The sequence below is a fragment of the Eublepharis macularius genome, chromosome 5 (assembly GCF_028583425.1).
Source record: "Eublepharis macularius isolate TG4126 chromosome 5, MPM_Emac_v1.0, whole genome shotgun sequence".
In the NCBI taxonomy this organism is placed as follows: domain Eukaryota; kingdom Metazoa; phylum Chordata; class Lepidosauria; order Squamata; family Eublepharidae; genus Eublepharis; species Eublepharis macularius.
This window is the reverse complement of record NC_072794.1, coordinates 84996349-85009679: the sequence shown is the minus strand read 5'-3', so window position 1 is coordinate 85009679 and position 13331 is coordinate 84996349. Positions and strand designations below refer to the sequence as shown.

Sequence of the window (13331 nt, the reverse complement as noted above, 5' to 3'; positions counted from 1 at the left end):
CCATTAGCATTAATTAGTGGAGCTAATATCTTTTGAGTGGGAAGTGTCTGGACTCAGGTAAGGACCCTGTGAATGTAGCATAGTGTATGCATAATGCCAGGCTCTAGATGCAGAGGATTTTTCTCTTCCTTAATCCCAAGAATCCTTTTCTCTATAGTGTAGAAGACTCTTGCACAGCTATTTCAAAATAAATCTTGATTGGGGCGACTCTCTTATTCAGAGAATTCTAGTCACCTATGCCCTGTGGGACCATTTTGGCTGCCAGATCCAACAATATGGTCAGCTCAGTTCAATTTTGAGGAATTCGAAATGATCAAGACACCTGAAAATACAGAATTGCTGCTATCTAAGTTAAAAGTTCCTATCTGCTACTTCCAGGTTCAACATTCTTTTTAAAATTTAGGTGGATTTTTTTCATAGATGAAAATATGGCACAATATAAAACATATAAAAGTATGCTGATAAAACAATTACCATTAATCTTTCATGAGTGTATTCAATAGCTTTTTAGAAATGACAGATGTTATTAGTCAGGTCTAATTTAATTGTCATCTGAAATCCAGAAAGAAAGCCTATATTTCCAAGTATATATAACGTTTTCATTATGAAGCAGAGTTTGTCATCTTTGAAGTTTAAAATACATATTATTACAGAATATGCAGACTTTTTTACTCATATACACCAGTGGATGTCAGCCTCTCCAGATCATGGGACAGACTGTCTTGGATCCACTGGAGCTTTTCTATGAGCAAAAGTATTTCTATTCATTGAGTGGGATTTTCTGGTCTCCCCTCCCACTGTAGCCCAAAATGGCTCCTGAAATGCTATTCCTGGGAGTCCCCCCTCCCCCAGGATCAGCATGAGAGAGAATTCTATGGTCTGTGGGTAGTGGACCAGGAGAACCAGGGATAAGTAACATAAGTCAAGTACTGGGAGAGGTGCCAGAATGAAGAACAATCACAAATCACAGCTATGGAGGAATACCACTGAGTGCCCTCACCATGTTGTCCTGCTGCTCTTCTTCATACACGTACAAAGAGAGACAGGAGGTATGGCTTGCTCCTACCACAAGCTCACTTGCAACAGGTCTTTCCAAAAGTCAACCAAAAACACTGATTCAATAAGGGCACACATCCAACCAAATGGGCTGTACTATCCACCTGAGGGTCCTGATTTATGAACTGAACTGATTCAAAATACATAGCCATCAGAACATATTGTTCACAAATTTTAAAAACAAACCTCGACTATATAGCACCATACCTAAATAACACTGGATTGTGAGTTTGCTTATAATAACACATTTATGAAAACAAATAATAAATTCTTGTGGAAACATCCCAGTTGTTGTCCAAAATGTTTCAGGTCGTCTATTAAGAGAAAGAGAGAAAAAGATACATTTTCTAATATGCGTGCATACATTTGTAACATTGAAGCTCATCCAAGTTCAGAATTCATCCATGCCAAAAAAAAAAATTTAAATTTACTTAATATATTAGAAATAATTCAAATTAGAACTACTTCTGCCTACGTCCACTCTGTTATAAAAGTAATATTTTTGCATGACCACAGACTAACTAAGTTTTAGGCAAGGCACAGTTATTTCAGCCTTAGTGAGCCTCATCTGAGCTCAAATATGGGGGTAATAATAATAGCACTACTGCTAGCATCAGTGAGACAATGCATATGAGCTCCTGAAACACCTGAAGGAGCTGTATAATTGCTGTTACTATTATTCTTCAATGAGTGTAATTTCTACAGCCTTACATTAATTCTTAAAAATAGTACTAATGCTTTCAGTTGTTAAAAGAACTTCAGAAACATTTACAGGATAACTACGGCTATCCTGTAATGTAAGTTGGCATTATTATCCCACAGTTGCTGATGCAGGGATGAGGCCAAGGAAGTTAAAGCTACCTCTTACTGAGTTTCATGGCAGAGGTGACATTTGAACTGGGGACATCCTCATCTACAGTTCTTTCTCTCTGTCATTATGCTGTAAGAGCTACAATTCTAATTACTGTTACATTTTACCAGAAATGTATGAGTTTGTTTTTAAAGGCCTTCTAGGATTTGAATGCTTATATATATAACAAGATAAAACCAGCCAATAGAATCTGAAGTAAAAGCTAAACCTTTCTAAACCAGAATAGTTCAGGGTTAATGCTTACCCATCAATGATATTTTCTGGAGGGTATTTTTCATCACTTGATGTTGCTAGAATAACATCTGCTCCTTCAGTACTGAGACAGAAGTCTGTCGATTTCATTCTCTCTTCTCAGTCTTCATCAGGATTTGCCAAACTATTTACTGCTAATGTTGCCTAGTTGCTTAGCAACTCCGCCTCTAAAGGGAAAGCAGGAAAGGCAATTAAAGAAAAATTAGCTTAGCAACAGCTATCTTCTGAGATACAGCTTTAAAAAAGCCCCTCAAAAATGCATTGTTATACACATCGAATTTCCAATTTTAAATGAAATCAGAGGTCTTTCATAAACTGATTTAAACATTTGTTGTTTTCTATACCAACAGTTGTTTCAGAAACGATTATGAATAGGTGTGTGACTCGAGGGCCTACAGCTATAGAAATACATTTAAACTGACCTATAACAATCCTTCAGAAATTACTTTTACAATGCATACCCGTTATTACATCATTCCTCCCTATCTCTGGCTGTCTTTTTAGGCAGGACTCTGGTGGTTGTAACTGCTACATCACAAGCAGGCATTCAACAGCAGCCGATTATGCAATTAACCACAACTTATATTTACTACAAGAAAACACATCACAGGACCAGAAGCACGCACGCACGCACCTGCTTGTATGTGTATATGTTTACTGCGTTGTTTAAATAGTATATTAAAATGGAGTGAGGTATCAGTTATGCTTTATACACACTTCTTGTTCGTATTTTCTTTTTTAAAAACATCTACAACAACAACCCGAAAGAGACAATGCTGTCGATTTTCAATCAGCTGTGCAGCAATTAAAAGACTAGTGGTCCCACTTCAAGCCGTTTTTGGATTGCTTGTTTGCGGCTCAAACCGTTTTCAACCCACATCCGGATTATACTAAAGAGAAAAATGGCGTCCTCGCTTCCGCGCCCCGCCCGCGCAGTCGTCAAGCTGTGTACCGGAGACCATCGACTTGCAAACAGGTCTCCCTCCTTATCATCACTTCCGGTCTCTAACGGAACTGGTTCTTCATCAAATTTCAAATATGAAATATTGTAAGGCTTCCTTATAAAGGTGTCAACGGATATAGCGACGCTATGATAGAGAACTAAGGTGCTTTCAGTTTTGTTCGGACGACTAGGCTGAGTGTCTCTCCGCATGCTCGGAAGTCTGAAGATGTCCTCTGGGCGCAAGTCCTGTGCTTACCGGGAGGGTTTGAAGGACTAGCGCCGCCGCTAGCCCCGCTTCGTTCCGTCTTCTGCCTAACAGGTTGGTCTCTTGTCCTTACGGGGGTCGGAGGCTTGTAGAATGAGGGGGTGGACGGAAATGGCATATTCGATAGATTACACCCTTCGGACCACGTGTATCATATTTTGGATGCGCTCATTTCTATTGAAAAAGTCCCCAGCTCATCGCAAATTCTGCACCAGGGAGACTAGTTCCTAAAGGGCTTGTTTGCTGCGCGCAAGGAGATTTTATTTAAAAAGTCAAGATCCCTGCCCCTCGCTGAAAAAGAAGGTATAGTATGGCTGGAGACGTCCACTTAAATCTGGAGGATACTTGGTAGCGTGGCTTTGTCTCAGAATCTGTTTCCTCGATCGCATTGTGGACATTTTCTTCCAACCAGGATATTGGAGGAACAGTGCCTCTATATGTTTCAGAGCATGCACATTCAACTGTTATACCTTGTAATTAAAGATAACTGCGGGGGATGGGAAAGCTCAGGTTTCCCTACGCATCTGTTTATATCTTTTTTCAAAACGACATTGATTGAAAGAAGAAAGGGGAGCTGTTTCAAATGTTTCCTCTTTGTCCATAGGATGTCTTTTGTCACCTTTTTGCATTTATTTTTTGTATGAACCCTGGGGTACTGAAAGCTGCAAACTCTTTTATATTTCTCAAATTCTATCCCCATTTGATTTGTTTTGTGTTTTTCTTCCACAGAAAATTTGAAAAAATGTTATGCCATCTCCATGCAGAAAACAGTCCAGATATGGGGACTGTATATATTCAGGAAAATGGGCAGCTATATAGATTAAATCAGGCTTCAGGTGGAGCAAGCAATCATGTTTCAAAACCAAAGCCTTCAAGACTGTTTTCCAAAGGATTCTCTGTTGAGCTTTGTATGAACAAGGAAAATGATAATGGAAGGACAGATCACTTCATCTTCACTTACACAAAGGAGGGAAATCTCCGCTATTCTGCTAAGTCTCTCTTCAGCCTAGTTCTGAGTTACATTGTAGACAATATTCATCATGTTGATTCACTGATTGGTTTTCCAGAGCAGATTGGAGAAAAACTTTTCTATGCTGCAGATGCAAGACAGAAGTTTACAGATCCAAGAACAGGACTCAGAGCTTTGCAAAAATTCACTGATGCTTACGGAAGTTCAGTGCTTCAGATACTATGTTTGAAAAATAGGTAGGTGTGAGCAGGAGACTCACAAAGATCTGTGGGGAAGCATCTCTTTTTCTCTTCTCCATTTCCTTTTTTCTGTCCCTGAAAATCTGTATACCCTCTCCCTGCTTCTTTCTCTCTTTCCCATCCACCAGCCAGCCTACTTTTATCTTCAGCTTTCCCTTTTTCCCTCCCCCTATGCCCTCTCCCTTGGAAAGCTTTGGTCAAATTGTGCAGTGCTGGCCACTGGCTAGGCACAGTGGCATGGTGCAGAACTCACAAGGACTTGTGAGGGGCACCTCACTTTCCCCTGTATGCCATTCCCCACATTATTTCCTCTTTTCTTTCTTCTATCAGCCCTCATATCCTTGCCTTTCCTTGTCTTCTCTCCACCACCAAGCAACCAGCCGTTTATCTGCCCACCCATCTTCAGCTACATTGATTAGTTGTTTACTTCATTTATAACCTGCTTTTTTCACATTACATTCTTCTTCATTTTATGCTTACAACAATGCTGTAAAGTAGGATAGGTTGAAGGTGTATAACTGTCCCAAGGTAATCCAGTAAATCCACACGGCAGAGGGAGGATTTGAACTTGGTCCAATATCCTAGTTCGAAACTGTAACTACTATACAACTCTGGCTTTCATGGCATAGTTGCTGTTGAATCGTGGCAAGCGGCCAGTCAGATCTGCGTGATTCATGCAAGTTGCATGGTATTGTGTTGCCTGGTGGTTACTAGCCACCAAAATAGCCCTGGAAAAGGGCTCTGTCTTCTCACCTGCCTTTTACTGACAGAAACCAAGTCTGAAAGGCTGGCAATTCTGTTGTGGTTGCCTAGCAACCCACACAGTGCCACTGAGACAGCATTTGTTTTTTAAAACTGCAGGCACTACTTCTGTTATTTTGGGGAGGGGGTTGTAATTTTTTTTCAGATTTTTTTCCTGAAAACTTGAGGCTGCTCTCAGGTTTGTAGAAAGATCTGGCTTATCTATTTATGGTCCCAGTCTCTAGATGTAAATGTCCACAGATGGAGCCATGTTAAGAATTAGATATATTGATGAAGCATAAGTTGTGATTTTCTTGCAGCTGTCATTAAAAGAAAAAAAAGTCTGTCAATCAATGGTCAAGAAAGCAGCAAATTAGAGTATGTAGTACTAGGAGCTAAATTAAAGCAAGATAAAGTAAGTAGGATGTGTTGATTTACCTATACTGGTGTTTCACACGCATCCATATCTGGAATTAGCAGTTCAGGATCACAGCCATAGTGTAAACAGATGTATCTGTTTTCTTGTTTCATATTGTACCAGCTGTACACTACTGAAAATGGCTGTTCTTTAGTCATTACAGTTTAAGATTTTTTAATCCAATAGCCAATCGGAAAAGTACCCTTTACCCTTGCCTCATTCTTCTTTCTTCCTTTGTTTCTTTCCTGTTGTTAGCATTTAAATTGTTCATGCTCCCTAAAATTGCAGATGTTATATTTTAAAAAGCACTTGGTCATTTTCCATTTTAAAAAAACAAAAACAAAACAGTGTGTGCATACGGCATGTTTTGAATATTAATGCTGGAATAGGCAGTTCATGTTACCTAGACTCTATTTAGGTTTGAAGTTTACTCTATACTAAGCAACTAAGATGTTTCAGTTTACACCAGTTTAGTGTAGTGGTTAAGAGTGCGGGACTCTAATCTGGAGAACCAGGTTTGATTTCCCACTCTTCCAGTTGAAGCCAGCTGGGTGATCTTCGGTCACTCACAGCTTCTAGGAGCTCTCTCAGCCCCACCCACCTCACAGGGTGATTGTTGTTGTTGGGGATAATAATAATATACTTTGTAAACTGCTCTGAGTGGGTGTTAAGTCATCCTGAAGGGCTGTATATAAATCGAATATTATTATTATTGTCTGTAGTATCTATCAAATAACACTGTACATGCTTATATTTAGAAGTCAGTGCTTCATACCAGTTGCTTAAGAGTAAAATATGTTGAAATCAAGGGTAGTTACTTCCAAGCAAATGAATTTAGGATTGAAACATGACGGTGATTTACCATAGAACTTTACCACCCACCCACCCACCCCAAATCTAATAATTGATCTCAGCTTCCTTCTTGCACTCTCTTGTCTTATCCACATTTGCTTATCCTAGAAGAGATGCTGGCTTGGTTGAGACATAACAAGAAAACATGTCTTAATGAACTAAGTATAGTTAATCATCTGAATGCATAGCATTACACTACTTTTAGTTAGCATCTGTTAAAATTATTTAGTTAGGTAGATATTTACATTCTGCTTCTATCTGCAGTGGGAACTGAAAGCAGATTACATCTTCATTCTATATCTGAACTGAGCCATACTTTTCAAGTTTTTGATGAGGTCTTAGATCTTTCAAAACTCTGGTTTAAACAATACCTTTCCTTTACTATTCCTATTTCCTGTACATGGCTTTTCAGCTGCTGCTTTACAGATTTGCACTACTGACTGTGCAGTAGAATAGAGCAAAATCAGAAACAGAATATTGCGCCGGGGCAAAAACATATCACCTCCAGTCTAGCTCTCAAGACACACTAAGCTTCTTAGAATATTTCTTGCCAGTAACACTGGCTAGTGACATTAAAGCCACAAGCGTAGAAGACAGTGAACGGGTTGTAGAATCTTACTTCATGTGTTTTACTCTTTTATAGATATCTAGTTATTTCGGAAAAACTTGAAGAAATTAAATCTTTCCGGGATCTGACGTGTTTGGATTTGTCATGTTGTAAACTTGGAGACGACCATGAGCTGCTAGAACATATTACCAAGGAGACACTGTCTAGGTACAAGTTCACTGAGGGGGGAAAAATCAGTACACTTTGGCTTTTCAAAGTTCCTTTATCTGATTGATCCTCATTCTGAGAGTTAAATGTTGCAAGTTGCAAACGTATGCAACTGTAACCCAGTGGTCCTCTTTCTGTTAATGGCAACTTCAGAAAGGCTCATGGAAAGGTCAATACTTCACTTTGTTCTTTGCTTTAGAGATGTTCAGAAGCTAGGGTTGCCAAATTCCTGAAGGGAAAATGTGCTATCCCTTTAATAGAGTTTTAATGGAGTATTATTTACCAGGTGATTTTACTTCCATGCCATGAAAAACTTCAGCCGACTCTTTCCACCCATTAAGTCTTTATTAGAGAATACTTTTCTCCAGGTCTGTTGGCAACTATATCAGAAGCAGTAAAAACTTTTTTTTATGCTTCCAAGCAACTTGAAAGACTGGCCCAGCTTCTCTCTTAAATCCTCAGCATGTGTCCATGGTGATGTGAATGGTAATAATAGTTGCTGTAATTTTTGTATTTGGTTGTTTATATGTTATTGCCTCTTTAGGACATAACCAAGAGACACTTGGGAGGGAAGAAGCAGACTGAAGTATGGAAGTGACATTAGTTCTGATTGTGTTGTAGGCATGTTTTTAAGAAATAAAAGTTGATGTTTACTGTTTTCCTGCCTTTCCCCATGATTGGAATATATTGGCAACCTATGTCAAATAAAATTATTGGTCTTCTGCTTAGGATCAGCAGTTAATACCAATATAGAGATGATATCCCAATGTTTGAAATACAGAATACCTTTTGATGACATATGATTTCAACAAAAGAAGCCTTTATTATTACTTTTGCTTATTATTTAGTAAGGACTTTATTAAATCTGCATTAACTGTGTCTCAGCTACGTATTTTACCTTGTTTTTTACCTACGTTTTTTACCTTGCTTTTTATGTTACCGTGGTTGTCTTGCAACACAGATTTAAAAATTCTGAATTCTTATGCTTTTATCATTCATGTTAGGTTTGGTAATAAAATGTATGTCACTTTCAGGCAGTTAAATTTTAAAATGCTACTGCATATTTTATGGATATTGATTTCTGCTTTACTCTCATTTAACCATTCTTAGAATTGGCATATTTGGGTTTACTTTTGTATTACCAGGCTGCTTTCAAAACTGGAAAGGGGAACGTTGAATTACTTGAGGATTTACTAACAATTTACATAAAGAGCTGGGTTTGAAAACTCTTTTGCATTTATTCTAGTCTAATCCAGCTTGTCCTGAAAGATAATTGCTTGTCAGATGCTGGTCTTCGCAAAATGACAGCTCCTGTTCGAGTGATGAAAAAAGGCCTTGAAAATCTTTCAATACTAGATTTGTCTTGTAAGTATGATTCAGATTAGAATCTATGTATATGTCTCCTAACCTAACATTAATCCTGGTCAGTAAGGAAAAATATTGAATTAAAATTTGATATTACTGGTTTCCCACTGTTAGAAAAAGAGGGGGAAATCTGACCATTCAGTGTATTTGATTGAAATCTTGTGTTGCTTGTTTAAGCTAAGAGATCACTCAAATGTGCTATCTGTTGTGCAACAGAACTAGCCCATCTTCTAAGATCAGTAATAGAAACAGATATTATAATTAGCCATTGTATGGGTTGATTCTTTAAAACTGAAATCCTGTGCACACTTACTAAGAATGCCCTTTTGAACATAGCGGAATTTACTTTAAAGTTAACTGGTAAGATAGGACTGTAAATGTATTTACCTTACAGTACTTTATATTATAGTATGGACCTTTGTCTACCATATAGTTTATACGGCTGGACATACATATTTTGCCCTGATGCTGCACAATCAATATTTCAACCAAATGGTCATAATTCAAAAGTTCTTCATGAGATAAAGTAAATTCAAGCAGAAAACTTTAAAAATTCAGAGCCATATTCTTCCATTGAAGGCAGCGGTTTTGCTTGGATAGGGAAAGTCGCTTTTGACTGGTCAATCAGTGAGTCATGCTGGTTGCGGGAAACTCTCCCAATTCCTCCTCCTTACATCAGCCCTCCCATACTTGTGGTGGGTGTTGTTCAGGAGGCTCCCCCAACTCCGAGATAGAATTTAAGATAAACATCAAGCTCTTGGGAGAAGTGGAAACCAGAGAAAGATTGGTTCTGCCAGCTTCTCCTGTGGGCTTTTCCACTATGCCAGCCCTATTGACAGCTTCTTCCCCAGTATGATAGGCCATATCTCATTGATTTTTCTCTGTTAACCGGCTTTATTGCCTTCTTATTATCTTTGTCCATTACATTGTCTATTAATGTAATGTTCTTTATATAGGTAATCCAGGAATCACGGATAAAGGAGTTGGGTTCCTTCTTTCCTTCAAAAAGCTAAATTACTTGGATCTTTCTGCAACTGGCATCGAGGTGAAAAAAAATTCTGTCAGACATAGAAAATTTGTGGGAAGGGAAACAAAATTCAACAAAAAAATCCTTATTTATTGGAATTTCAAGGAAAAGAGAAGAAATTCCAAAATACTGTTTTTCAGTATGGCCAGACTATATTTGATGTGTCTGTTTTGAATTTTCTGTTTTCACTAGGACATGATGGCAGCAATTCAGCGGATCCAGACTCAAATAGGTCTAGTTTATTCAGAAGTGCCTTTGAAAGAATTTGATCATAACTGCAAAACAGAGGGATGGGCAGAGCATGTATGTACAAATTTACCCCATCAAAGCCCATTTCTTGTCTTCTTGTAGTATTTTCCATGTGGAGAAAAGTAATGTATTTTAAGGAAAGTGTTTGCTTTTAAGAGAATTTTATAAATGTGTTAGAAGTTTAGGGGCCAAAGATAAATAATCCAGTAATACATTTGTTTACATTTATTCTTTAAACAAAAAGTTAAATTTCTTTAGAACCAAGTAAAAGAAGCTTAATCACTAGAGTAATTCTATCAAAAGGTTATATAGATACCTAAACCAAATTATATGTCATTTGCAACTGCTGTCGGCTATAGTTGTTTGTTTTGAGCGTCTTGTTTGGCTGTATAAATTGTACCTGTGATATACTAGCATACACACTTAAGATAAAAACTTAAATTCAGTGTATTTGTGTTGGTACTTCTACATTAGATAGTGTGGGAATAGTGTCTTTAGTTGTCTTTCCTATTAGCTTTTTGAAGACTGACTCTTGAACTATTTTCAGACAGTTCTGCAATGGGAGCATGCCATCCTAGAAGCAATTAAACCACAAAGAAACTTGAAATCTAGAACAGCAGCTCAACGTTTCTGTATGTAACTTCATAAAGATATTTTGTTTGTATGCCAATGCCATTGTATGGGTTTCTGAAGATGGGGGTATATTTTTTTATTCACTGGTCTGTATTCTACCAATGCAGCAGAATAACTATTTAAAGTTAGAAAAAAGACTTTGCTGAGTTGAGTGACAGGATGCAGTCTACTAAAACTACACACCAAATATCTGTTTATGCTTAATTTTGTACAAGTTCTTCAACATCCCCCCACACAACTCACAAAGCTGCAGTCACAATCTAGTTTTGAATCTGAATAACAACTTGTGGTTACAATCATAACACTTTCTTGAGGGTAAATCCCATTTGAACAACATGGGACTTACTTTTGAGTACACCTGCTTAGGCTTCCTCCCTGGGTCCCTGACAGTGGTCTGTAAAATTGAAAGCAAATAAGATGTGTGCATGTAATTGCATCCTTCAGCACTCTGAAATAGCTTCATCAGATTTTGGTCTGAGACCTGAAGGCTTTAGCAGTTGTATTTAGGTCATAACAGGGCAGAAAATGTATGGACAAGCTAAAGTAATAATTATTGGTAATTCTTTGTTGTTGTTGTTGTTGCAGATGGAAAAAGAGCCAGGATCAAAGAACCTTGTGAGTCCCTTTTAGGAGAAGGGCATAGAAAGACTTGTGAGAATTTACAGTTTTACAAGGGAAGAGCACAGGTGTGCAGATTCCCCTTGCTAAAAAAGAAGACTGACGATAAAGAAGAATTACAGAGTAAAAGGATGCCTTCACTTGAACCCAAAAAGCAGAGGTTAAAAGCAAAGCATCTGGGCCTTTTGATGGAAGACCTGGACTTACTAAACTCTTACTGATTCTGATGGCAAAATTACTCAGAGATGCATACAAATATCAAAAACATTTTTTTAAAAAAACTGTATGGTTGAAATATCAATACTAGTAATGAGAAACTTTCTACCTCCAGTGGGAAAGAACAAGATTCTCACACAAGTAATGAACTCATTCCACTTTGAAATGAAGCCTATTTTTTTTCAATAAACAGTTACCTTTTGACTAGTATGAGGTAGGCAAAACAGTTCAGAAGACTCCTGGGGTACTCTCATTTCAAATAACTGTACATCACCAACTTACAGCTGAAACAACAAAGGTCCTCTGTTGTGAAACTCTGTTCTTGAGGTGTTAAATATGAAACCTCTGCTGTCTGTCATTGAATGTTTTGGGCTGTTTTTAGACATTCAAGCAGTCATTTTCGGTGCTTGTCTCAGCTAGTAGTGAACCACCATGTCTTAACTCATCTAAATGAAGCTACACTAACAGAAAAAGATCATTTGCTCTGTTTTTGTCAACATCATGTCCAAAATACAGCACTAAAAATTGAGAACTGAGAATTTATTCTGGTGTCATTGCACTAAATAACATAAATAAAAGTTGTAGTATAAGTATATTAGTAATGTGTCCCTGTAGATATGAACACTTATAAAGCTAATTTATGGTTATATCAATAATGATCAGATCAAAGGAGAGCCCAAGGCTCAAGGAAGCACACCAAAAAACGCTACTGGGCGGGGTATATCAGCATCAGGTATATTACCATTCAGACCACAGATAATGTAATGACAATAACAATTCTTGGACTTACATAGTCCCAGCAAAATACAATTTCAAAGATTCAAGAACAGTTCAGGAGCAGTTTGGTGTAGACGGAAAGCCGCCCTATGTTCAGGCTGGCGTCTGCGAGCAAGCTGTCAAGTTCTGAGTTGCTGATCTGCAACCCCGTCAAGAGAAGGCAACGAGCCTTGCCGGCTTCTTTTCTGCACTCGTTTCAGACTTGTCCCTTTCCTCAGGCCATTACACCTATGATGAACCGCAGTGCCATAAACCTACATATCAAAATCAACACCTCTATAAATTATGAAAGTGTATTGAATATTATGGGCGGTAATTGTAAGTATATTGTCTTGGTCTGTAAGTTTTAGTATACTTTTGGTGTTGATTTTGATATGTAGGTTTATGGCACTGCGGTTCATCATAGGTGTAATGGCCTGAGGAAAGGGACAAGTCTGAAACGAGTGCAGAAAAGAAGCAGGCAAGGCTCGTTGCCTTCTCTTGACGGGGTTGCAGCTTTCTACCTGGAGTTTTGCAACCATTATCGATCAGCAACTCAGAACCTGACAGCTTGCTCGCAGACGCCAGCCTGAACATAGGGCGGCTTTCCGTCTACACCAAACTGCTCCTGAACTGTTCTTGAATCTTTGAAATTGTATTTTGCTGGGACTATGTAAGTCCAAGAATTGTTACTGTCATTACAGTATCGGTGGTCTGAATGGTAATATACCTGATGCTGATATACCCCGCCCAGTAGCGTTTTTTGGTGTGCTTCCTTGAGCCTTGGGCTCTCCTTTGATCTGATAATTGTTAGAGGAAGCGGTTCCCTGATTTTTGTCTTGGTTCTTATATCAATAATGAGCCATGGATGGTCTGTAAATCACATTCAGGTGTAACTAAATGAGCTACATTGGCTCTATATTAGATTGGACAATCTTCTTCCATTCATTTAGTACTGTGAAGATGAGCATGTGTCTTAAGATTGGTAAAGAACTTTTTTATAGGAATGTAAGAGAAGAGAAAGTCATTACCTTTTTAGCTACAGCATCACACTGCTGACTCATGTTCAGTGTATGATCTACTAA

The 13331-nt window shown here is 38.1% G+C and overlaps 2 protein-coding genes across 10 annotated transcripts in view; one reads left to right on the top strand and one right to left on the bottom strand.

The window, feature by feature from the left end:
- LOC129329940 (intraflagellar transport protein 25 homolog) overlaps positions 1-13331 on the bottom strand; it is a 30739-nt gene that overhangs the window by 6448 nt on the left and 10960 nt on the right. For 2 of the 9 annotated variants that reach the window (XR_008597037.1, XR_008597038.1), the window contains one exon: positions 5634-5657. Coding sequence is in view for 6 of the 9 variants with exons in the window: in XM_054979696.1 (XP_054835671.1) it covers positions 1264-1370; positions 2172-2269 (205 nt within the window). In the remaining 3 variants the exon portion in view is untranslated. The other 7 variants (XM_054979696.1, XM_054979699.1, XM_054979695.1 and 4 more) reach the window with 7 other exon arrangements.
- On the top strand, positions 3258-12022 carry LRRC42 (leucine rich repeat containing 42). The gene is made up of 8 exons (XM_054979692.1): positions 3258-3441; positions 4117-4593; positions 7251-7382; positions 8629-8747; positions 9704-9792; positions 9967-10077; positions 10571-10655; positions 11242-12022. The coding sequence occupies exons 2-8, from the start codon at positions 4130-4132 to the stop codon at positions 11493-11495; spliced, it is 1254 nt and encodes a 417-aa protein (XP_054835667.1). The 5' UTR covers positions 3258-3441; positions 4117-4129; the 3' UTR covers positions 11496-12022.